This window comes from Vigna unguiculata, chromosome 10 (genome assembly GCF_004118075.2).
Source record: "Vigna unguiculata cultivar IT97K-499-35 chromosome 10, ASM411807v1, whole genome shotgun sequence".
In the NCBI taxonomy this organism is placed as follows: domain Eukaryota; kingdom Viridiplantae; phylum Streptophyta; class Magnoliopsida; order Fabales; family Fabaceae; genus Vigna; species Vigna unguiculata.
Genome location: NC_040288.1, coordinates 954,839 through 978,812, shown reverse-complemented (window position 1 = coordinate 978,812; position 23,974 = coordinate 954,839). Strand labels below are relative to the sequence as shown.

Genomic DNA, 23,974 nt, shown 5'->3' with positions numbered 1-23,974 from the left:
TAACTGAAAGATGACAAAACAAAATAAAGAAAACGACACCATCATCGTAGGTATAATAGAAAGTGAAAAGAAAAAGTTTTAATCTTATCACAACTTTTCGCTATATAAATCATTCCAACCGCAAAATTCAAATATATCTAATCATTTTATCAACCCATTGGATTAGAACAATTTACTAACACGTACATACCGATTCTGTATTAGAAAATTAATTTTAATCAATTTTCCATCAATTTAATCAAACAAACATCCACTATATACATTATAATGAATGCAAACGCAATTATGAATTTGATTATTTTATTTTCTAAAATAAAAATTTATTTATAATTTTATTATGTAATTTTTATCCCATTTTTATCAATTAATCATCTTTTTAATATAAAAAATTTGATTTTATCAATTAATCAGAATTATTGTTGCTATATTTTTTTCTAAATAACTACTATAAATATCTATAATTGGATGGCAGAATAAAATGATTTTATTTTTTAAGATTACATAACATAACCCTATAATTAAATGAAATAGAAAGGAAAAGTTGAAGAAAAATGTCATTTTCTTAAGTCAAAGGGTGATAGACATGAAGAAGATGAGGCAAACATGTGAATCAAATGAAGCTCACAGCAACTCAAAAAAAAAAACATATCGATGAATAAAGATGAAAAAACAGCACTGTCTCTTCCCTAGCCCATGAAACCAAGAACAACCGCCGAAGCAGCCGCCAGAAGCCCAATGCTGCCGGAAACTGCAACCGCTCCGTTGGGCTTTGACGGCGGTGAAGTGGTGTTGGTGGTGGAAGGAGAACCTGACTCAGACGGCGGAGAAGAAGGTGTTGAAGGGGTCGAAGGGGTGGTGGAGTTGGCGGCCACCACATTGATCTGAAGCTTCATTCCTCCGGCACAGTGCCCTGGCCTTGGGCATATGAAGTACCTGTTTCCGGTTGAAGACAATGCAATCTTGCTGTTTCCATCATTGTGGTTCTTGATGAGGTTGCTTGAACTGCAACTGCTGTAGCCATTCTCGTTAACCTCATCAACTTCATGGCTCGAATCATACTTGAACACTGTTTTTTTCAACATAAGAAATCACAAATTAGTTAGCTTTAGCATGATAAAAATCTTAACCATCAGAAATAAATTATTCCGTTAAATATGTTTTTGTCCATTAATTTTTTAGTGAATTTTAAAATTAGTCTATTTTGAAATTTTGGACCAATTTAGTTTTTCATCTTTCAAAATACGTGAATTTAGTTTTTTAATCAAATTTTATTAAATTTATTTGATATTTCAACCGCGTTTCATAATAGTAGTTGACTTAACATTAAAACAAACATATGTCAAACGGTATAAACAACTTAAATAGAATCCTGAAATGCGTACGAAACATCAAATCAACCTAATAAGATTTGATTAGAAGAACTAAATCTACGTATTTCGAAAGATGGAAGACTAAATTGATTCAAAGTTTCGAAATGAACTAATTACAAAATTCACTGAAAGTTACAAAAACATAGTTAACCCTAAATTATTTTACATGAAAAGAAGAAAGAGTATTTAAACCGTCTTAAATAAGATGCATAGAAAGAAGAAGGAATATTTAAACCATTTTAGACCAAATAGTGAAAAGAAAAACGAGTATTTAAACGGTCTTAGACTTACCCAAATTATCACCAACTTTGAAAGTTTTGCCAGAGACCCAATTGGTGTAATCAACCCCTGAGGCCCATCCACTCGTGTCACCAACATCATAGTCAACAGCGAAGACAGTGGGAAAAGCCAGCATCAGAAGCAAGAAAGAAGCTGCAATTGCTTTTGCCATGTCTATTTTCTGAGAAGAAGAAGAAGGTTTAAGGTTTAAGGTTGTGATTGGAGGAAGCTTTGGCAGTGACAAGAAAATGGTGTGCGAGGAGGGTTATATATATAACACCAACTCCATTTACTTACTGTGTCACCAACTTTGTATAAATATATGTGGATAAAATAGTGAGTGGTTATTGACTCTGTCACCCTCTTTCTTCTACCTAATGCATTCAGATTCTTTTCCCATAATTTCTTCTTGGAAGCTAACGTACAAATCTCAAATTGGAAACTGGCATAGCTGGTCTATGAAGAAACATGGTGAAATTTGAGAATTATGACAGATAAAACTACATATATAATATATTAATTTAGTTTAAGTGGAGCATATATAAATTTCTAAGTTAGCACAATACTAGAATGTTTGGAACAACATCATTAATTAACTAACTTATTGTTGTTTATGTTCAAAATTAAAATAGGGTAATGATAGGTTGACACCCCAAACTTACCACTTTTTTTACCACCTTAAAATTAAGGTGTAACCCAAGACTAATTAACTTGTAACCTATGAAAGTGGTAATGAAAGTGGTAAGTTTGGGGTGTCAAAGTATCATTTTTCATTAAAATATTATACTATTAAATTATGTTGTGCTTGTATTCACTTATATGCAATATAAATTCATTTTATTTATGATTGATGTAAGATTACCGATTCCTCTGATCATGTCAATATATTTTTCATTGGTTTTCTTTAGTGTGAAACAAAATATTATGGTTGGTTTGATAACCTATGATATAATAGAATTCAACAAACAATAAATTTTATTTGAAAATTTTTAAATAGTTGTGATACTATATTAGAAAACTAACTTTAAACATAATTCAATAAGATTTTTGACCTTTTAATTAGGGTTAAATATGTTTTTGGTTTCTTAATTTTTATTGAATCTTGAAATTAGTCCATTTTGAAACTTTGAACCAATTTAGTCTTTCATCTTTCGAAATACGTGAATTTAGTCATTTTAATCGAATTTTGTTAGGTTTATTTGACATTTCAAGCGCATTTCATAATAGTATTTTACTTAACATTAAAGCAAAAATGTGTCAAACAGTATAAACAACTAAAATACAATCTTGAAATATATACGAAACGTTAAATAAACCTAACAAAATTTGATTAAAAGGACTAGATTCACATATTTCGAGAAATGAATGACTAAATTGGTCTAAAATTTTGAAATAGATTAATTTCAAAATTCGTTGAAAGTTAAGAAACTAAAAACATATTTAACCTTTTTAAATAATATAAAGTTATCCTATATGAGATTTTGAACATAAAAAGGGATATAAACCAATATCTAAGGGATAAAAGCACATGCTATGTTGCTGGAAATGTTGTGAGAGTTGAATATTCAAACCAAAGGTTCAATATTCTATAAAACAGGAATTAATAGAGGCAGGCATTAACGTAGAAAAATTGTTAATTATGCATCACCATCATGCCATAGTAATGCCAATTGTATGTATATATATATACATCAACTTTATATTCGTGGTTGTCAACTTTTAGATTGCAGTCACCATCTTCACCTACTTTAAATAATTCTAAACCATTGTTTTACATAATTTTTCCCTTATTTTTCTCACTTTTTTAATTTTTAATTTTTTTTTCAATTTCATTTTAGTTTATTTTAACTCGTCCATTTTATTTCCATCAACTTACTTCCCCTTTTCACCAAACAAAACTTTAAAGAAATATTAATAGCTTTTTAATGTATTATTCTTTTGAAGGGAACAAAAAAAAAAAAAAATATATATATATATATATATATATATTCTTTTAAATTATAGAAATGAATTTTATTGTTCTGAATGATTGTTTCTAGCGAAGGGAATAACTAGGACAGAAGCAAAGAATTGTCAACATATTCTCTATTTTTTATTTTTTTCCCAATTTTTTTCCATTTTTTTTTTCAATCCTCACATTGCAAGCTTTTAGAACATATTTGTGTGTGTTATGATGACCAAATCTGAGTCAAATTATTATAATCTTGCCATGTGGAAGCGTATGCATTATCTTAATCTTTTGCATAAAACTTCAAAATATATCTACTCAACCTATTTAAAATATTTTAATTCTTTCATTAAATATATTTTCTTTTATCAGCAAATAACTAAATATGTACTATTACATAATTTATCTTATCCTAACTTTTGATTCTACAAACTGTTGTAATATTGTTATACATGGGTGTGCTTACATTGTCTAATTATGCAAGCAACATTTTAGAATTTATACAACAAAATTATGAAAACAACTCAATTTTAGTGAAAAACATGCAAAACTTTACTTTTTCAATTTTATTTATCGACCATTGAAAATGTTTTTTCTTTAATAAACTTCATATTTTTGGAAAGCAATTTAAAATTGATGAGCAAGCTAATGTATATGTTTTCAATAATATATATAAATATATAATTAATTTATCTCATTATTTACTCCAGCTGAACACACAAAAGTTACCAAACATGTGAAGCAACATAAACAAAGCAAGAACTACGAACGTGGGATAATTGTATATACCTAAACCACCATGCTTAAACATTATTATTATTATTTTAATTAATTAGTGGTAGTTATTGCCACCTAATACTAAGATACTTTACATCATGTTATGGAGATTAGTTTGGAATAACGACAAAAAATAATTCTCCTTGAGATCAAGGTATATACAAAACATTGCTAATATAATCTTTCACTTTTTTACTTATTTATTTGTCTAATCTTAGAGATAAAATGAGAGAAATAACGCTAACATTAATCTAATATAAGAAATCATATTGAACTTTTTTTTAAAAAAATATATAGACCATATTCAATCAGATATAAATGAAGAACGAACATTGAATCGTTATAAATATAGAAACAAAATAACAATAATAATTACGTGATGTGATGTAATAAAGGAGAATATTAATTATTTTTTGTGTTGATATAGGTTAAAGTAAGTAGTAATGAAAGTACATAAAAGAAAAAGTCAAAAGATTATTTAACAATGAAAAAAAAGGATGGATAAGCACATAAGAAAGTTTTATGTTTAAAAAAGAAAAAAAAACAATTTTGAAATGAAAAGTAGAAAGCAAGTAGGAGTAGGTTGAGAATTTGACAGCTCTAAGGGAATGATGAAGGCAGCATTGTAGGACCACACTACACACTTCTATTAATAAATATAAATATGATGAATGAATACACACACATCACACACATGCATGAATCCAAAAAAGTAAGGTTGTGAAAATAGGTCTCAAAGGAAAAAATAGAATGCAAGTTTGGTTATGTCTTTATCTCATATCAAGGAAAATAAGATCATATCCAATCAATGGTTTATTTTGATTGGAAAATATTTAAATTGTTATGCTCTTGTAAAAAAAAGTAAGTTTGACCTAATTATTGCCATAATTAATCATCGTATATTAATGTATGGTTGTTATTATATTTTTACTTTTCATAAATATAAACGGATTTTTGTTTATTTTTATTTTAGGATTAAATATGTTTTTGGTCTCAAGTTTCAGTGAAATTTAAAATTAGTTTATTTTCAAAACTTTCGACAAATTTAGTCATTCATTTTAAAAAATACGTAAATTTAGTCCTTTTAACCAAATTTTATTAAATTTATTTGACGTTTCAAGCACATTTCATGATAGTATTTAGGCTTAAATAGTCATTTGGTCCTAGTTTTGGTCAACTTTTTTTACTTTGGTCCTACTTTTAAAATTGTTTTCAATTTGGTCCTATCTTTCGTTAAATTTGTTCAATTAACTCCTTTTTCTTAACTTCGTCTAAATTGTTAACGGAACAGTGGTCAGCGTGGTCTTTTTCTGTGACGTGGATTGTTGTTCAGTGACGTGTTCGTTTCCACTGTATGCATAAACTAGATGTTATAATTGAAAGTTAGGGTTTGTGTGATTTTGAAATGTGGTTGTCTTCCATCCATCTTCAGCTGAATAGGAATGTCTCGCGGGACATCTTCCTCTTCTTGCAATAGCTGGGTTCACCGAACTTGGAATTCATGCCATGGTGGTTCTAGGGTTTCAGGCTCACCACCAATTTGCGATTGCAGAGACATTATAGTGGTGTGCAATCATTAACCTTAATCATTAACCTTAATCATTAACACTAATCCCAAACAATAGTCAGCAAAAATCAAACCCTAAACCAAAACCTACCTCTGCGATAAACACCTTCAACCCTCCACGAACGATTCTTCAAAGATTAGCGTCAATATTGGATGGCAGAAATTGATCTGGAAGGGGCAATTGTAGGATATCCCCAAATCGACGAACAAATCCCCAATTCTACAAACAGAACCCTAAACCTCATTCAATTAACCTTAAACCCTAAATGTTGCAATTACAATTAAATGGTCAGCATAGTAAATTAACAGACACGTCACTGAACAGTGCTCCACGTCACAGAAAAGAACCACGCTGGCCACTATTCCGTTAACCATTTAGACGGAGTTAAGGAAAATGGTTTAATTGAAAACATTTAACGAAAGGTATGACCAAATTGAAAACAATTTCAAAAGTATGACCAAAGTGAAAAAAGTTGACCAAAACTAGGACCAAATGACTATTTAAGCCTAGTATTTAATTATTTACACCGTTTGACACATTTTTGCTTTAATGTTAACTCAAATATTATCATACAATGTGTTTAAAATGTCAAATAAACTTAATAAAATTTAGAAAGAATGACTAAATCCACGCATTTCTAAAGATAAAGGACTAAATTGATATAAAGTTTCTAAGAGAGACTAATTTTAAAATTCATTGAAACTTGAGGGACAAAAATATATTTAACCCTTTATTTTAAGGTGTTATGAATTAAAGCAAATATTTTTTTTTATTAGTGTCCCTTTTAAAACATAAAATAGGATATATCATGACCATGCAAATCAGCTTTGCACTATCAATCAATTGCAAACTGTCATTTATTATGAATTTATTTATTAATTTTGACTTGAACATAGTCAAAATCTTTTGCTTTGCATCTAATTGGAAAAATTTTGAAATTGGAGCTTCGTGTTGGTTTCCCCTTTTGCCAGAGCTCTCATTGTAATTTTTTTCTTTTTCAAAATAACAAATTTTTATCTTTATTTCACCCAATAGCATACATGCTTAATAATTACTTAAATAGGAAGATCTATTGTAACAGTTCATAATTCAATTTTTGGAAAATCGATTCCTAAACTTGATCGAGTGTAAGTTTACTAAAAATATTACTCCAAATTTTGATAGAAAGTTTTATTATTTAAAACTGAAGGAAGGAGAATTTACAATTTTAAATTTTTAAAAATAGTTTTTCCAAAAAATTTATTTGCAAAACATATTTTTAATGTTATTTAAAAAATAATTATTGAATATAATAATTTTGAAAATAATTATTTCAAAAGTATATTTTAAGTAATAACTATCTAGAAAATACGTAAACAAGAAAAAATGGTTAACAACATTAGCATTTATAATTTTGAAATAATTTATTTTTGTAATATTTATTTGGAAAGTTTCATTAAAAAGTAAAGAAAAAAATAGAAAAAAAAAATAGTGGTGAGTGTTTTATATAATTTAAATTATTGATTTGTGAACAACAAATGTAATACTTAAAATGTTTATAAATATAGTAATTATATTGGTAAATAATAAATCAAAGAAAAGTAATCATTTATAAAAAAAGCAATTATAAGGAATACTATTCCCTACTTTTTTTTATCTCTATTGTTATTACTATAATTATTTCAATAACCATGTGTATGATTACAAAATAAATTTTAAAATTGTATACATAAAAAGAAATTATAAATTGACTTAGGATATAGGATTTATTTTTACATCTACATTTGCTTAATTTCTATTTAATTTATAAGTAAATAACTATCAATATCACATATTTCTCAACAATTAAAAAGTTTGAACCAAGTGAAATTTGGGTTCCTAGTTTTCTCTCACCCAACTCATTCTTACTATCCTAGACCAACCATTCTCTTCTCTTCTCATTTATTGATTTGGATAATATAAGCTTCCACTTTTCAAGCTACAAACAAGCAAGGAATTTGGATATTTGAATTCTCTATTAGATTTTCCTGTGTTGTTTCTCTCTTGTGTCTCTACAATACATTGATTACCACTCTATAATACATTGATTACCACTAATTTTGACATTTTAAAATATATTATAAAAATATTTAAAGTACTAATATAGTGTATTTTTAATACTCAATAGATAACAACACAAAAAAACAGTACAGAATCTATTAAAAGAAAATAATTTCCAAGGAAGAGAGAAACAGCATGCAAAAAAAATTATACAAAACAATTGATTATAAATAGGGCAAAAGCAAATATCCTTACAGGCTACCATTACCAGGATAAAGGATCCCTACGAGATGGAAAGGGAAGAGACATAAATTGGTACAAATAAGACATTAGACCTTCAATTCCCCGCATCAGCAATTTCCTCTATAAAATGGCACAAAGAAGACTTTAAATCCTCAATTCACCACATCACTATCCTCTGTGGCAGGTCCTGTCCCAAATATAAAGCAAATAAGGTCAGAAACCTTTCACTCAGACACATCATTAGCTCTTTTTACAAACATTATTTGTAACATAAAGTAGATCCTCGGTTGATTAATGAATGTGCAGTGAAACGTGTACAAACATCCTCAAGACTGAACGACTATCAAACTGAGATTTAAGCAACTATACTGAAATGCATTGACTTCAAATCTTTTAAATGGCCCGAGAGGATAATTTTGTAAAGACAAAATGTAACTTGAATCCAAGTAATGGTGAGCAATGGCTTCAAATATAGGTGAGACACTTTTCCAGGAGAATATTTTTAAAAACAATATCAGAGTCTTCTCAGCAATAAAAAATGCAGAAACATGAACACCACACAACATAAAATGATTACCAATAGTGGCAAAATTCACATTGCCTGCAATATAAGTCTCAGTTTCCAATAGGCACAAAATTGTTGGCATGCCAGGCATCAAACAGGTTTATCAAATGCTTCACAATATACAAGCACAAGTAACCGAGTTTCCCACATATATCATATCAATCCAACTAGAAGGGGGTAAAACACCACGGGAAACCAACTACAGATATGACATGACCATAACACAAACATAAAATTAACACAAAACACAAATCAAATGAAGTTCATTAATTTTTCCTTCTTATTTTATTTTCCTAAAAGTACTTGTGGAGAACTTTATACACAAAATGAAATACTACTACAGCTTATCTAATAATGGTGATATTCTCATCTCTATTGACATAGTGTCCATGAAACATCCAACATGAATTCATGTCCAACACAAATGCAGTTTGAAGTCTCCGTACTTCCTTGGAAACCAGCAGCCGATATGCAGCTACTGCGCCAAGGTTTTAAAATAACAGTCACAATTGCAACTGCGACATCCAGATTTCAGGGGTCAACACAAGTGCAATTGCAGCCACATCAGCTGCATTTGTTCATAAAGTAGAACACTGACCATAATTTAAAGCCTTGGCCGCAACCATGGTTGCAATGCACCATAAACCTCAAAAGAGCAATTTGAAACTATCATAGAAAACCAAGACCAACTATGTAATCACAATCTAGCCAAAGAACACCAGTAACATCATCATTCATTATTATAATAAAGTACAATGTGTTTCCAGTCGCTCAAATTTCATTAGTTTCGGTCCATGTATTTTAAGAACAATGATTTTTGTTTCTCATACTTTTTTTATAATTGGTGAATTTTGTATTCTTTATTGAACTTTGAGTACTTGAGGGAGTAGTGAACTTAACCTATCAAAATGTGAGGACTGATTATTATTATTATTTTGAAAATTTTAAGAACTCACTAATTTTAACCGAAAATTAATAGACTTCAAACACATCTTACCCTATAATTTATAACAGATATAAAATCAACCATTACTTTCTTCACAATCCCCTGACAGAAGAAATGCAATACAACCAAGGTTTTAAATTTTAAAAAAGTCCTCAACCGCGATAACACTTGCAACATCAAGACCTATGGAGTCTCAACAACCACTATTTCAAACACTTCAGTCCCACTTGTCCAAAAATTTCTACGATATCGAGAAACACAACAAAACCGCAACCTTGACAACAATCTAGAACCTTATCTGCAACTGTGATCGCAATGCAGTTGCATAAACCTAAAAAATTGCAATAGCAGTTGCGGTTGCAAACTGCTATTCTAAACCATCATAGGAAACTAAAACCAACTATGCAACTGCAATCAAGTCAAGCAACAACAACTACTTCATCATCATTCACTACTATTGAGGTTTCAAAAAACAGTCCACAGCGTAGTATCAAGGATTTTGGACATTCCACAAACTTAACACAAACCACATTGGCTACATTTATCTATATTTTTTTCAAAACTTAAAAGAAAATCTTAGAAGAAGAAATGGAAATAACTTCTCCACAAGCTAAAAGTGACTTGTATACAAGCTTGAAGCATATTTGAGAACTTCTCTACAAACACCTCTAAGATCTCTAAATATTGTTGTGTGAATGGTTATTTTAATGTGGACTAACAAGAATAATTCATCAGGTTTATAATACCAATGATTTACCTTCTTCACCATCCACCACACCTTCTTCGCCACCCTCATAATCATCTTCTTCTTCTTCATCTTCATCATCACTCCCCAAGTAATCAGCCCCATACCTCTGGTTCAAATAATCCACCGCACCCTGCGTGAGAACCAGCTTTTCCGCATCCAGAATGTCGAACAAATTCAGCGTCCTGGGCGTGTGCATCTTCAGAGTCCCAATGTTCCTGCTCGACAACCTCACGTTCTCCGGCACCTCCGTCATCAGGAACATCGCCTTCTCCTTCGGGTCCAGCCCCCACCGCTTCATCGCCGCTATGAACTCTCTCGTCCTTGGCTTTTCCGCGAACTCCGCCCCGAAGTCCTCCACCACGACAGCGCTCGACGCGGCGCTGGCCACCGCGGTGGAGATCGCGAGCCGCTTCTCCTTGCGGTTAATCTTCACGCTCCAGTCGCGCGGCTTGGGCCCGAATATGACGCCTCCACCAGGCCGGAGCGGCGTCCGGTTGGAGCCACGGCGCGCGCGTCCGGTCTTCTTCTGCGGGTAGGGCTTCCGACCTCCGCCGCTGACCTCGGCGCGAGTGAGCGTGGAGGCCGTCCCGCGGCGCTTGTTCTGGAGGTCAGTGACGACGGCACGGTGGACTACGGCGCGTGCGGTTGAGGGCGGCGCGGAGCGCAGGTCGAGGAAGGACTCGCCGACCTTCTCGCCGGAGAAATTAAGAACGGGAATGGGAGAAGCCTTGCAGGAGATTGAGAGGGAGGTGGTGGTGGTGGATTTGAGGGGCAGAATTGGAAAGTTAAATTTGTGAATGTGGAATTGGTGTGAAGAGAGAAAAATGGAGGATGAGGTGAAGGAAAGAGAGGTTGGGGTTGTGGCGGTTGTAGCGGTTGTGAGGAACACAGAAGCCATTTTCCGGCGAAGACTCAGACTCTGCAGAATTTAGAGTCACAGTTTTGCTATTCCTATCCTATCCGTTATAGATAACATTTAGGGGTGCTGTCTGTGTTTGTAACAAGTGGAAGTTAAGTTCATAAGCACTTTTATTTTTGTTTGTTTTTTTCTGAATTTTAAAAAAATGAAAATATTAATTTATTTTTATTTTATCTCATACAATAAAGAGATCATTTTCTTAAGATTATTACTCAAGTTATATTTAACTAGCATAACGAGGAGTTTCATCTCAACCTAGAAAAATATCCTATATTTAAATATTTTTAGAAATTTAATGAATTACTAATGAAATTAAAATTTAAAAGTCTTTAATATTAAATTTTGTGCATACAATTTGTTACTCAATTAGATAAATTCTACTTCTTTTTTTTTTATAAAACTCATGTTAAACATATGGTTAGATAAAATTTTGAATAAACACACATGGGAGAAGAAAATAAGAAGTAAATATTAAGAATAAGAGTTTTCTATGAACTAATCCTTGAATTATAAATAATATTTTTAAATAAATTAATATGATGAGATTTCTACAAATTAGTCGTTTAATTTTAGTTAAAGAGAAAAGTTTATTTCTTTTCTTTCTTAAAAGTGTTTTGGAGAATTATCATGTTATAAATGCATACGTAAAATATAATTTTGAATGTCGAAAAGATTATAAAATCAAATATGTAATGTTATAATATACGATCTAATATTTTTTTAATATATATATATATAATAATTAAATTCATAAAATCATCTAACATCATCTATTATAAACACTTAAAAGAAAGACCATCGCTTACAAACTTACTTTAGGACCTCTTTCTCCGATTGAGACGCATTACCGAAAATTTACATAATGATAGTTTGAATTAATTTATAGTGAAAAATATATTTGAATATATAAAGATTATTCTAGTTATTAATTTTTTTCTTTCAAGATTACGTATAAAGTACAAGGTATTTAGATTTAGTACACAGTTTTTTCAAACAATATAACGATAAAGTTGTTTTGTAAGAAAAAAACTCTCTCATAAAAGAATATTACAAAAATACACTCCTTGTTGAGCCTTAACTTCAAAACAGCAAAGGATTTACAAAAAAGTATCATGTTATGTCTACAAGACACAAAAATATCTAAAGTACTTAGTAGGTTGAAGAAATATTTTGCATGCAACATTTATGCGTGACATAAATGTATGTTTGAATCATTAGTTTGATTTGCATGGAGAAACTTCCCTTTTATAGACATCTTAAACCAAAATGATGAAGATTGCATGTTATGGTTTGCCTTATGTCAACACTTTAAACCGTCATGCTTGAACTAATATTAACATCTTTGATTATTGTACTAGTAAAGAGGAAAATATTTTTCTTTATTAATTCTTTGTGTTGGGAATCACGCACTAAGAAAATAATATCTTCAAGTGGAAGCACATCCATAAATAAGAGCAAAAAAATAACTAAAAGCACACAAAAAATTTAATGTGTTTTGGCACGCCAAGGTCTACATCCTCAAATAATCAATAAAAAATGTAATTTTTCGGGCAAAAATTACAAACCTTCATACAATTTTTTATGGACAAAACTACAAACCCTTCAATGACACAGCTATCGAAGTTCCTCATACACCCAAGAGAGACTTATTGAGTTGTGGTGACAACTCCAAAAACAATTCTTTATTTTTATAGTACTTTTTTGCTCCTCTCTTCTTCATATTACTTGATGTAAGACTTTGGTGAATACTCACTTGAGAACTAACTCTTTGTACTTCTCATAACACCATTTCAATAATATGAACTCTGATTGTGTGCATTGTGTCATAATCATCTTGGGGATGTGCTTTTGGTAAACTTGTTTCCTTTAGATATTCTTTTATCAAAAGATACATCATTTGTTGGTGGCATATAACTTGTGTCTAAGATGTTCATGTTTTATTTTCTTATAAGACTTCAACAGATATTGTCTAAGACTTTTTGAACATCTTACATGGAGGTTTCATTTGTTTGTATGCAACACTTTTGTATAATTTTCAAATTCTTTGACTAAAACTTTATAGCTAAGCATTTCTCTACAATGATTTCACGCTTATATAATTGTTATACACAAAAAATCATGTTATTATCACATAGAATATTGAATTTGAATGACATTACCTAAAATCCCTTTACAAGGTTGTGCTTTTTACATATTGGAAAGTAATATCAAGCTACCATTTCCACACTTTTTATGTTAAATCCAACGATATTCTTTGATTGTCATAAGAAAAAAGATATTATGACCATACAATTTGATCATATTTTTATAAAGATTTTTGTCTTTTTATAGAAAAAAAAATATTTTGCCATGGTTTCAATCTACAAATCCGTCTTTGTTAAAAGCAATGTTTCACTAATTGTCACAATTAGCTTATGCTAAGTAGGGTATGTTTCATACCATCTACTAAAAATACTTTTTCAATGGAAAGTAAATGTTTCATACATGTCCAACCAACTCAAATTATCCTCCTATCTTGGTTTCCTCCAACTATTACATCGCCTCTTTACTTGCATCTCAACTTCGGAACATATACATTTTGTCTACCATATGTCGTGAACATCCACTGTTGAGGTTCCAAGACTGGGGTCTTGCATTGAGAATACTTGCAAGAGGAATTATATTATTTTGAGGTATCCACAAAGTATTGGGTCATTTCACATTAGTTGATATGTGTGATTGCTTCTTATGAATGTCACTAAACAGTGTACTATAAAATTATGCAAGTGCCTTGTTATGAGGTTTTTCTTCAAATTTGATCATATTTTATCATATGGTCTCTTTGATATTTTTATAAAAAGATCGAGACATAAATAATTGATTGGAGTATGACTTTTCTCAATAAAGTCTTTCAAATACCATATAATTTATAGTTTTGCTTGTGTCGTCTTCTTCATAGCTTTTTCCAACACTTTTAGTTTTCATAACTACTTCTCTCTTTAATTTTTCAAACTTTGTGTTGAAAGTTTCAAGTTTCAAGTTTTTATATCAAGTTTAGGTTCTCTGAACATAATTTTTAATTCTCATTATTGAGCTCAAGATTTTCTTTAAAGACTTTGTCAAATGGTTTAAACTTATTTTTCAAATTATCAAGCTCTTTAGAAGTACTTTGAAAATTACTTCTAATATTTTTGAAAACTATTGTAACTATGGAAGTATTAAATATAACTTCATAATAAGATTGAGTAATAGATTGAATATCATTAAAATATACCTCTTCGTTAAAGTTACAATTTTAAAATATATTGTATGCAATATCTGCCATGAGACGTATATGAGCTTCATCATTTGAGTTAGAGGAATCGAGGTTTTCTCAAATAAATTTTTTTCTTCTTCTTGTTGTGTTGTTCAATACATTTTAAGATGAAGTATCTTAGCTTTTTACAATCATAGAAAACCACCTTTTCCTCACGATCCTTATATTCCTTAGGGTTGAATATCATACCCTTTCCATATTCATCAAGCCTTTTGAGCATTCTCTTGAAGTTGCGAAAAGAAGAAGTGCCTAATATGTTGTTTGCTACCTCAACTTCCTTTATTAGATTAAACTTTTTAGCCTTTTGAACAATGAGGGTGATGGACTTGCCTTTACTCCTTTGAGTGTCTCATTGTGAAACTTTTTCATATAATTTGAGAAATTGTATGAGTTCATCCAAAGATAACATCTCAAGATTCTTTAAATCACAAATGATTGTTTCTTGCACTCTTGATTAAGGGAAAACGTTCTTAAATCATATCAATAATATATAAACTATCAATGATTCTTCATTTGTAACTTGCAAATCGTTGTGTGTATGCTCTCATTCCCCTCCATACTAAAAAAAATCATAGTGGGAATTTAGAAGACTTATCTTGTTGCACTACACTTTCTTGGATCCTTCATAATTCATAACATGGGTATCAAAATGAGAAAGTAGAGCACTATATAAGAATCAAGACCCATAAACCCATTGCCTTAAGGTTTTGGGTTGAGAGTGGTGTCAATGTCTTATGTGGCTGTGTGTGGAGAGACTATAATAAAAAAAGTAGTATATAATTGGTTACTATTGGTTCATCCAAATTCAAGTTACGTCAAGTTCTCATTTGCAATTTATAAAGGCTTCCACTAACCACAATGAATTATAAGTATTATACCTTATCACTTCTAATTTAACAAAGTACACACACTACAAAAAAATATCATATTTATTGATGGATAATAATTCTTCGATAAAATGTATTTCGTTAATAACCTTAATTCTGAATATGAGATCAATAGTTTGTGGTCATAATGTACATAAGTATAATTTTGCATTACTAATGAATTTGTCAATAAATATTATTGGTGATGGATCCATTGGTAAACTTTGATAGTAATGAATCCTTTAGTAAAATTTGTCGATATACAAACTTAATAGTTGATTTATTGTATTACATTCCTCCTTTGAATATATTCTTAGTTCACTTGTTTTCTTTAGATGTTCTTTCATCAAAAGAAACATCTAGTGTAGTGTTCATCATTTGTAGTTTGCAAATTAGATTTTGGTTTTGGTTTTACATTTTCTTTTTAAGACTTCAAAAAATATCATTTTATAAGTGTCTTCTTTATAATCTTTCTTTAATTTTAATATGAGTATAATACTTTTCGGTTTACAAAATTTTCATCAATGCTTTTATAATTAAGCTTATTCTATTTCCACTATCTATTTCACTTTAGAGTAAATAATTAGAAAAAAAAAATATTATTATTTTATTAATCAAAGTATAATTGTCTTAAATTTGACTACTTAGATTAACACTCAAGTCTTATTAAAAAACGTCTATATTATATATCTTATGTTAAAACATATGTATATAAAAATTTAAATATTTTTTATTAGTAAAAACAAATAAATCAAATAAGGCAATTTGATTGTTTCAACCAATAAACAAAGTAATATATAAAAAAAGGAAAAATAAAATGTAGCAATATAATTCGTTTAAGCTTCCAAAAAATAACTTACATAAATAAAATAAAAAACACAAACGATAATCCCACAACAAAAAGTCACAATAACTTACAAAAGCAAAACACATAAAACATCTATGTGTGACATTCAATTTACTACAAAAATGTAAGCCTATATAATATAATTCAAGTGTAACATTTAAGGATACAATAAAGAAGCCATTTCTACGTACACAAAATATTGAGCTAATTAATGACATGTGAACATAAGTAGTTTTAAGTCAGATTAACAAATTCAACATACATAATTATACTTTTCAACATCCAACAGTATACAACTATTTTCTTTTATATCTTAATTTAAATTTTTAATTAATTACATTTTTTTTAATTTATATACAAAAATTAGAATATAACATAAATTCTTTTTCATTTTTTATATTTTTTAATTAATTCTTCATAAAAATAAGTAAATTATATTATTTAATGTAATAAAAATGTATTTTTAATTATAATTTATTTTTTAACATGTTAAACTGTTTTTAAATATAAAGATCGAGAACATATCTAACTTTTAAAAAATTATATACACCGTGGTTTAAATATTATATTAAGTTGTTATTTTAAATAATTAATTCAATTTGATGGAAGCGCGTCAACGGTTGCCATGTGTGAATGGTCAAACGCATCCCTCAAATAAAAACCAAACTTAAAAAACAACAAATCCAAATACGACACCGTATAGCCTTCCTTCATCTGTGGTCCACACGATTTCCATTCAAAAGCACCCAAATCAAACCAAAAACTAAAAAATCCCTTTTTCATTTCATTCTTCTCAACCCAAACCAACGTTTTCTTCATCGAATTGGTGCCTTCCGTCGATTACCGGATCTCCCTCTTCTCCGCCCATAATATTCCATTTTCCGGCGACTTCGCCGCTTCCCCGATATGAATCCCGAGTAGTATGTTTCGTTTCTCCTTCCTGATTGCGCTAACAATTTGATTCTTTTTGTTATTGTTTTTCAAGAGGGTGTCTGTGGATGTGCCCAATTTTGTTTGAATGGGTTGGTTTCTGGGTTTCCATTTTTTTGTTTGTTAACCCTAGATTGGATCGATTTTTCTGGTTTGTGGTTGGTTTATTTTTTATTTTTTGACAAATATTAGAAACATATGTATCTGCATGTGATTTGAATGAATTGAAAATTAAATGGCCTCATGTGAGATCATGTGATCAAGCGGCTATGATCTCATATATGTCTATGCGTGTAGAAGAATTTCTCGAAAGTTGTCAATCTCTTACACTGAGGAATTAGTCTCTGGCTCTTGATCAGGATACCTGAGAAATAAGAGTGAATTGAAAAAAAAAAATATAGATAGGGTGTTTGTATTTTATAGTGATTTTAGATCCAATAAAATGGATTCATGGTTTGAATAATTTGGACTATAATTTTTATACGGGGATCATCATGCTATAATTAATCTGGGAGGGGTACTAAAACTATTACTGATTAACAATTGCTGGATGATATTTTTTTTCGTAACCTAATGTGCCAGATTTCAAATTAGAATGTAACGATTTTTGTTTGTATTTATATATTTCTTTAACTTCAATTAAAGGAGCAAGTGGTCGATCATTTGTTGTCTGTGTATGATTTTAATGGTCTTAGTTGATCTTTGAGGTGAGATTTTACGGCTAATTATCAGTCTAATTTAAATGAGAAACTTCATGTGATGCTGTTATTTATGCAGTGACTATCTGTTCAAGCTCCTCCTAATTGGAGACTCTGGTGTTGGTAAATCGTGCCTTCTTCTAAGATTTGCTGTAAGTTATCTACTCTTTTTTTAATTTTATATCGTAGTTTTTGTGTTGTTTCCTTCTACTTGTTTACCGCGTTTTTCACCTCCTTATACAGTTTATATTCTCTCTCCTACCCAACAGATTTACATCCTTTGAGTAAACTTATTTGAAATGGACATTAACATCTTACTTAAAAGTAGTTACCCGCATATTCTCTATTATTGGTTTTGGTTTATTTTGGGTGGGCATCCCCTTTAACCTGTTGAGTTCTTCTCCCTTGGTATTCTCATTGGTCTTTCTAAGTGAAAATATGGTGTGCAGTTAAATGGTCTTGTGTGGTTATGTAAAGTACGTTTGAAGTGACCTTATGTGCGGAAGACTATAACCTTAATGCTTTATTTTTCATGTTGTTTTGTCTTGGAGACGGTACACAAATGCTCAATACTATTTTTTTAAATTACTATCTTTGATGATGATTTCAATGCTGCGCTACAGGATGATTCATACATTGAGAGCTACATAAGCACCATCGGAGTTGATTTTGTGAGTACAATATAACACCTTTTTAACTTGAACTCATTTGAGACTGTTGCTCAACTGATCATTACATTTTACTTTGTGCAGAAAATTCGCACTGTTGAGCAGGATGGGAAGACAATTAAACTACAGATTGTATGTATCTGATTGTCTTGATATTGCTTTTTTAGTTGCTAATGTTATATTTCAGTAAGCTTGTGATATATGTTTAATCTTTTGAGGTGTCTGTTGTTGTTCATTTCTATATTAATTTTGAAGATCCATTTTTTTTAAGATGTTGTATCACTACTCAATATGAGATTCTGAGTATCACTGAAAGTCTTGATTGTATTGACTGAGCTTTTCTTACTTGGTTTACTATTGTAGTGGGATACTGCTGGACAAGAACGATTCAGGACAATTACTAGTAGCTACTATCGTGGAGCACATGGAATCATTGTAGGTGGTGGTTTTCTTAGCTTAAGATTTTAAACATAGAAGGTTCCCTATCTTTGTGGGGGTTTTGTTGCACTCTTCTCTGACTGGTTCCTTTCACAGATTGTTTATGACGTGACAGATGAAGATAGCTTCAATAATGTGAAGCAGTGGCTCAGTGAAATTGACCGCTATGCCAGTGATAATGTTAACAAACTTTTGGTTGGAAACAAGAGTGATCTGACATCAAATAGAGTTGTTTCATATGACACAGCTAAAGTAAAACCTTGACATATATCACTTTCTGCTTATAATTGTTGGCATGAAAATGTTCGTGTTCCTGAACATGCACATCTCAACCCACCTTTTGTTTTTCTCCTATTGCAGGAGTTCGCTGATCAAATTGGAATACCTTTCATGGAAACAAGTGCAAAAGATGCTACAAATGTGGAAGATGCTTTCATGGCCATGTCTGCTTCCATCAAGAATAGGTACGGTACCTGTTCCTATTTATTATAGATTGGATGAATACAGATGTTAAACAATATCACTTAAGCTACGGTACACTTCTTTAAGCTTGTTTAATGTTTAATGTTTGTTTATGATATATCTTTTACCAAAACTGCATTTTTAGCTACCGAGAGAAGCACTAAAACAATTGTTTAGCTCTTTTTATTCAAAGCACTGATATACAGGACATATCTATTTTTTTAAAGTTATGAAGCAGCACATGATAACTGTTACAACATGTATAAAATTGATAATACTGTAAATTAACACTAAACAAAAACCTTAAATCAACAGAGAATCAGCATTTTAAAAACATTACCTTTCTTGGAGGTAAAGTTCAGACAAAAATTAGTTAAAATTTCCAATTGGAATAATTAAACTTTAGCATCCCAGTTAAATCCTGTTTATCTTATTTACCCTGTGCATTTTTTCCATTGACTGTTGATTTGTGAAATTGGAAGTGAAAGACAACATAAAATTCTTCAGAATAAATAAACAATCAACATAAAATTTCACATTTAGCATCTCAGTTACCTTTCTATATGGCATCTTTTTATCACTTGTGATGCTAATTCACACAGAATTGCTAATCTGTAGTTGGTCAATATAGATGCATACAAAAATAAATAAATAAATAAATAGGCATGAATGATAGTTAAGTTATTATGCAATCTGTAGCTCTCCAAAGTTCCATTTAAATCCTGAAATGTATGCTATATATCCTTCATCCACCACTAAAGGTAGCCTAATTATGACTAAACAACAATTGAAGATTTTATTTTCTTGTTCTTGCAAAGTATTTTTGTGATGGTAAGTTTACCCTTGTGCAGAATGGCAAGCCAACCATCTGCAAACAATGCAAGGCCTCCTACAGTGCAGATCAGAGGGCAACCTGTGGGGCAAAAAGGTGGCTGTTGCTCTTCCTAACCTGATGGTGTTGAGATCCATTTTGTTTGGTCTACACTTACCTTTTGCATGTAAGGGGTATGTTATTTCACTAAATAGTGGACCACTGTCACATAATTCGTCTTCTGCTTTGGGAATTGTGGCCTAGGTGATCCCATTCTTTACATATACTCGAATGCTATGCTTCTTCTTAGTACTTGTTAATGATAAAACTTTATTCCTACTTTAGTCTATTTTTATTACCATGGCAATACTAGTTTTATTTTTACTCTGCTTCCAAACATGTGTCCACTTTGTGATTATATAATATGCTTTAGTTTCATACAACATCAGAACAAAAGGTTGTGATGTGAAACATCAGTTTCACTGGGCTCATTCGGTTTGCTTATTGTGCCTTTTTGATCTATAAATAAATATAAATAGTCGAAGTAAATATAAAATGCCTGGTTAGATATCAGCACAATGTTTCTTCTATGGTTTTGTTTAGAGAAGAATGTGAAAGAAAGAAGGGAAAGTAAAATAGAAATAGAATTATTTGTTTTAATTAAAATAGAACAAAGTATATGGTTTTGGATTGTTTAGTAGAAAAGAAGATTAAGTAAAGAAAATTAAGTTTTCTTTCCTTGTTTGATATAACGGACAATGAAGGCAAGGAAAAATGATCATATATGTTAAAGGGCATAATTACCCTTGATGGAGTTATAGAATGGGAAAATCAATTTTAGGTAAATATATACTTACAAGAATTTTTTTACGTTGAAATAATACATTTTTTTTTGGCCCTTATAGAATAAAGTGTATGCATATAATAACAAAAGAACTTGGGTAATCATATAATGCTACTAGTTATTTTTATTCGTTATCTTATGGAAAAAGTTTGAGCCTTTTGAGGAGTGGAAAAAACCCTTCTCTTGTCACTTTATCGATGAACTCAATTTTTATATTCTTTCATATCTCATGTTAAAACTTATGGAAGTTGGTTTTAAGGATTTATATTTTTAAAATTTAAAATTTTGTATGTGTATATTTTCAATTTAAAAGATAAATGATTTAATTATAATTCAAGTTTTTCATAAATTTATAAAATTTCAATTGAATTTCAATTGAATTTTTAGTAAATTTTTCTGTTTATTTAATATTCAAAATTTTCAATTAAGGTTTTGTTTAATTTATTATATTATTAATTAAGTGATGTAATCGCTTCCTTTTTGTTGTTTTATTTTCTTGTTTTTTGGTATTGTGAGATGTAAGACTTTTGTGGTTAAATATTTAAATAACATCTAAGTATAAGATCTTTCATGTGTAGAGAGACAAGAAAATAAGATTACCAACAAGACAAGGGTTAAATATATTTTTGGTCTTTCAAGTTTAAGTAAAATTTAGAATTAGCAATCTTCAAAATTGATTACCAATTTAGTCTTTCATCTTTAAAAATACGTGAATTTAGGTCTTTTAACCAAATTTTGTTAAATTTATCTGACGTTTCAATCGCATTTCATAAAAGTATTTGAATTGTTTACACCGTTTGACGCATTTTCACTTCGGTGTTAACTCAAATATTATCATAAAATGCGTTTAAAATATAAATAAACTTAACAAAATTTGGTAAGAATAACTAAATTCACGCATTTCTAAAGATGAAGGACTAAATTGGTATAAAGTTTTGAAGATGGACTAATTTCAAAATCCATTGAAATTTGAGAGACAAAAAAATATTTAACCCACAAGATAATAATGTTGTCCAATTATTTAAAAATACATAATTTATAAATTATTTAAAATTTAAATTATAATGATTTTCTATATACATAAAAATGGGTCTTCCTCTTGTCTTACATTTAGATTTAAATCGGTGGGGACGGGATTTTGTGTGGAATTCACTCGACTTAAGTCTTAGGCAAGGAATTAACAAAAGATTTTGTCTCCCCCCACCTATCAAATTTCTTACTGCACCCCCATCAAAATAATTTCGGAATGATAGGTTCTGGGATAGGGTGCAGAAAGTAATAACTTAACTTTTATGTCTCTTTTCTACCCTTTTATGGGATAAATTTTTGTTCAATTTTTCGTCCCTCAATTTTTCCTTATTTTTTTCACCCTACCAAACAAATTGCTTGTAAGATCAAAAACACAAGACTGCATAAAGGTTGGAGATGTTTAAACCAAACCAATAAAAACATAACTACAAATTCATCTAGAAATGTAAAAATGGATCAAAAGTTTTCTTTAAATTTTTGAGTTTTTTTTTTAATTAAAAGGTTCAATTTCCAACTAAAAACAACACAAACCCTATCCATTATTGAATTTAAATATGATATTACACATTTAAAAACAATCAGTAACTAACAATAAGTGTATATATATCTTAGATGTTGTTTTGTGATATGGTTGTATTATTTATAATATTCTTTTACTCATTTTTGTTGTAATTTTTAGTTATAATTATTTCATTTATTTATTATTATGGAAGTTATAATTATTAATTTTTGAGAAAAAAAATATCACGTTTCTATTCGATAATTTTCTTTAAAAATATCTGTAATTCTTTCAAAAACATTTAATAATTTTATGATAATAAAATTTATAAAAAGTGTGAAACAGTTTAATCTGATTCAAATCTTGTAATAAACTAAAATCAAAGTAATCTGCACTAAAATCAAACTATAATCATAACTTGCAATCCAAAAAAATTCAACCTATAAAAGAATTCATTTGGCATAATTAAAACATTAAATAGGTAATAATTAATATTTTCAATTAGAGAAAACATAGATCTAATTCTATAAATTTAAACCAGACAATTATAAAAGTGCATTTTATATATTTAAAGTCACTTTTTGGATTAGTTTAAAGTGATTAATTGTTTAGGAAATTCATAAATTTCATAAGAAATAGAAAAATCACAAAGTTAAACAAATAAACAAAAGTGATGAATTGTTAATAATTCAAAAGAGTCAAATTACCTTTGAAGTATTATTTTCCCTTCCATCGAGTGTTTGGATAATACATTATTATTCGTCTAACTCTTTTGATTTAAAAGGTTAACCAAAAATCAATTTGTTTAAATAAATAAAAAAAGAAGACTAAGTTAAAAAAATGCACAAAAATGACAGATTTTTTGTTTCATTTTGAAATTACCACAATAATACAGGTTTTAAAAAAAAATTGCTTGTCAATATGACACCAATTTGATAAACAGAAATTGTATCAAATTATGAAACAAAAATATTTTAATCCTTTTAAGAATTTTTTTTATAGAGATCGTCATAATTTAACTTCACACCTTGCCCATGTGCTAATTTTTTAAAAAAAACCTGCATCAATCCAGTAATTTCTAAATGAAATTACACCAGCATAATGAAAAAACTAAAATAACATTTCAAAATTAATTTAAATGAAACGTATACAAACTATATTTTAATAAAAAAAATACTTTACTTATGTGCCATTTATACAAAATG

The 23,974-nt window shown here is 29.6% G+C and overlaps 3 protein-coding genes across 3 annotated transcripts; 1 reads left to right on the top strand and 2 right to left on the bottom strand.

Moving 5' to 3' along the window:
* Positions 1-530: 530 nt before the first annotated feature.
* On the bottom strand, positions 531-1,967 carry LOC114166196 (uclacyanin-3-like). The gene is made up of 2 exons (XM_028050882.1): positions 1,662-1,967; positions 531-1,066 (listed from the first exon to the last, which is right to left on the bottom strand). The coding sequence occupies exons 1-2, from the start codon at positions 1,819-1,821 to the stop codon at positions 687-689; spliced, it is 540 nt and encodes a 179-aa protein (XP_027906683.1). The 5' UTR covers positions 1,822-1,967; the 3' UTR covers positions 531-686.
* A 6,166-nt stretch (positions 1,968-8,133) lies between these two features.
* Positions 8,134-11,468, bottom strand: LOC114166637 (50S ribosomal protein L4, chloroplastic). Its single transcript, XM_028051389.1, has 2 exons — positions 10,473-11,468; positions 8,134-8,391 (listed from the first exon to the last, which is right to left on the bottom strand). The coding sequence occupies exons 1-2, from the start codon at positions 11,359-11,361 to the stop codon at positions 8,357-8,359; spliced, it is 924 nt and encodes a 307-aa protein (XP_027907190.1). The 5' UTR covers positions 11,362-11,468; the 3' UTR covers positions 8,134-8,356.
* A 5,621-nt stretch (positions 11,469-17,089) lies between these two features.
* Positions 17,090-20,791, top strand: LOC114166638 (ras-related protein RABD2a-like). Its single transcript, XM_028051390.1, has 8 exons — positions 17,090-17,310; positions 18,098-18,170; positions 18,642-18,689; positions 18,771-18,818; positions 19,050-19,121; positions 19,221-19,376; positions 19,485-19,588; positions 20,438-20,791. The coding sequence occupies exons 1-8, from the start codon at positions 17,297-17,299 to the stop codon at positions 20,532-20,534; spliced, it is 612 nt and encodes a 203-aa protein (XP_027907191.1). The 5' UTR covers positions 17,090-17,296; the 3' UTR covers positions 20,535-20,791.
* Positions 20,792-23,974: the final 3,183 nt, after the last annotated feature.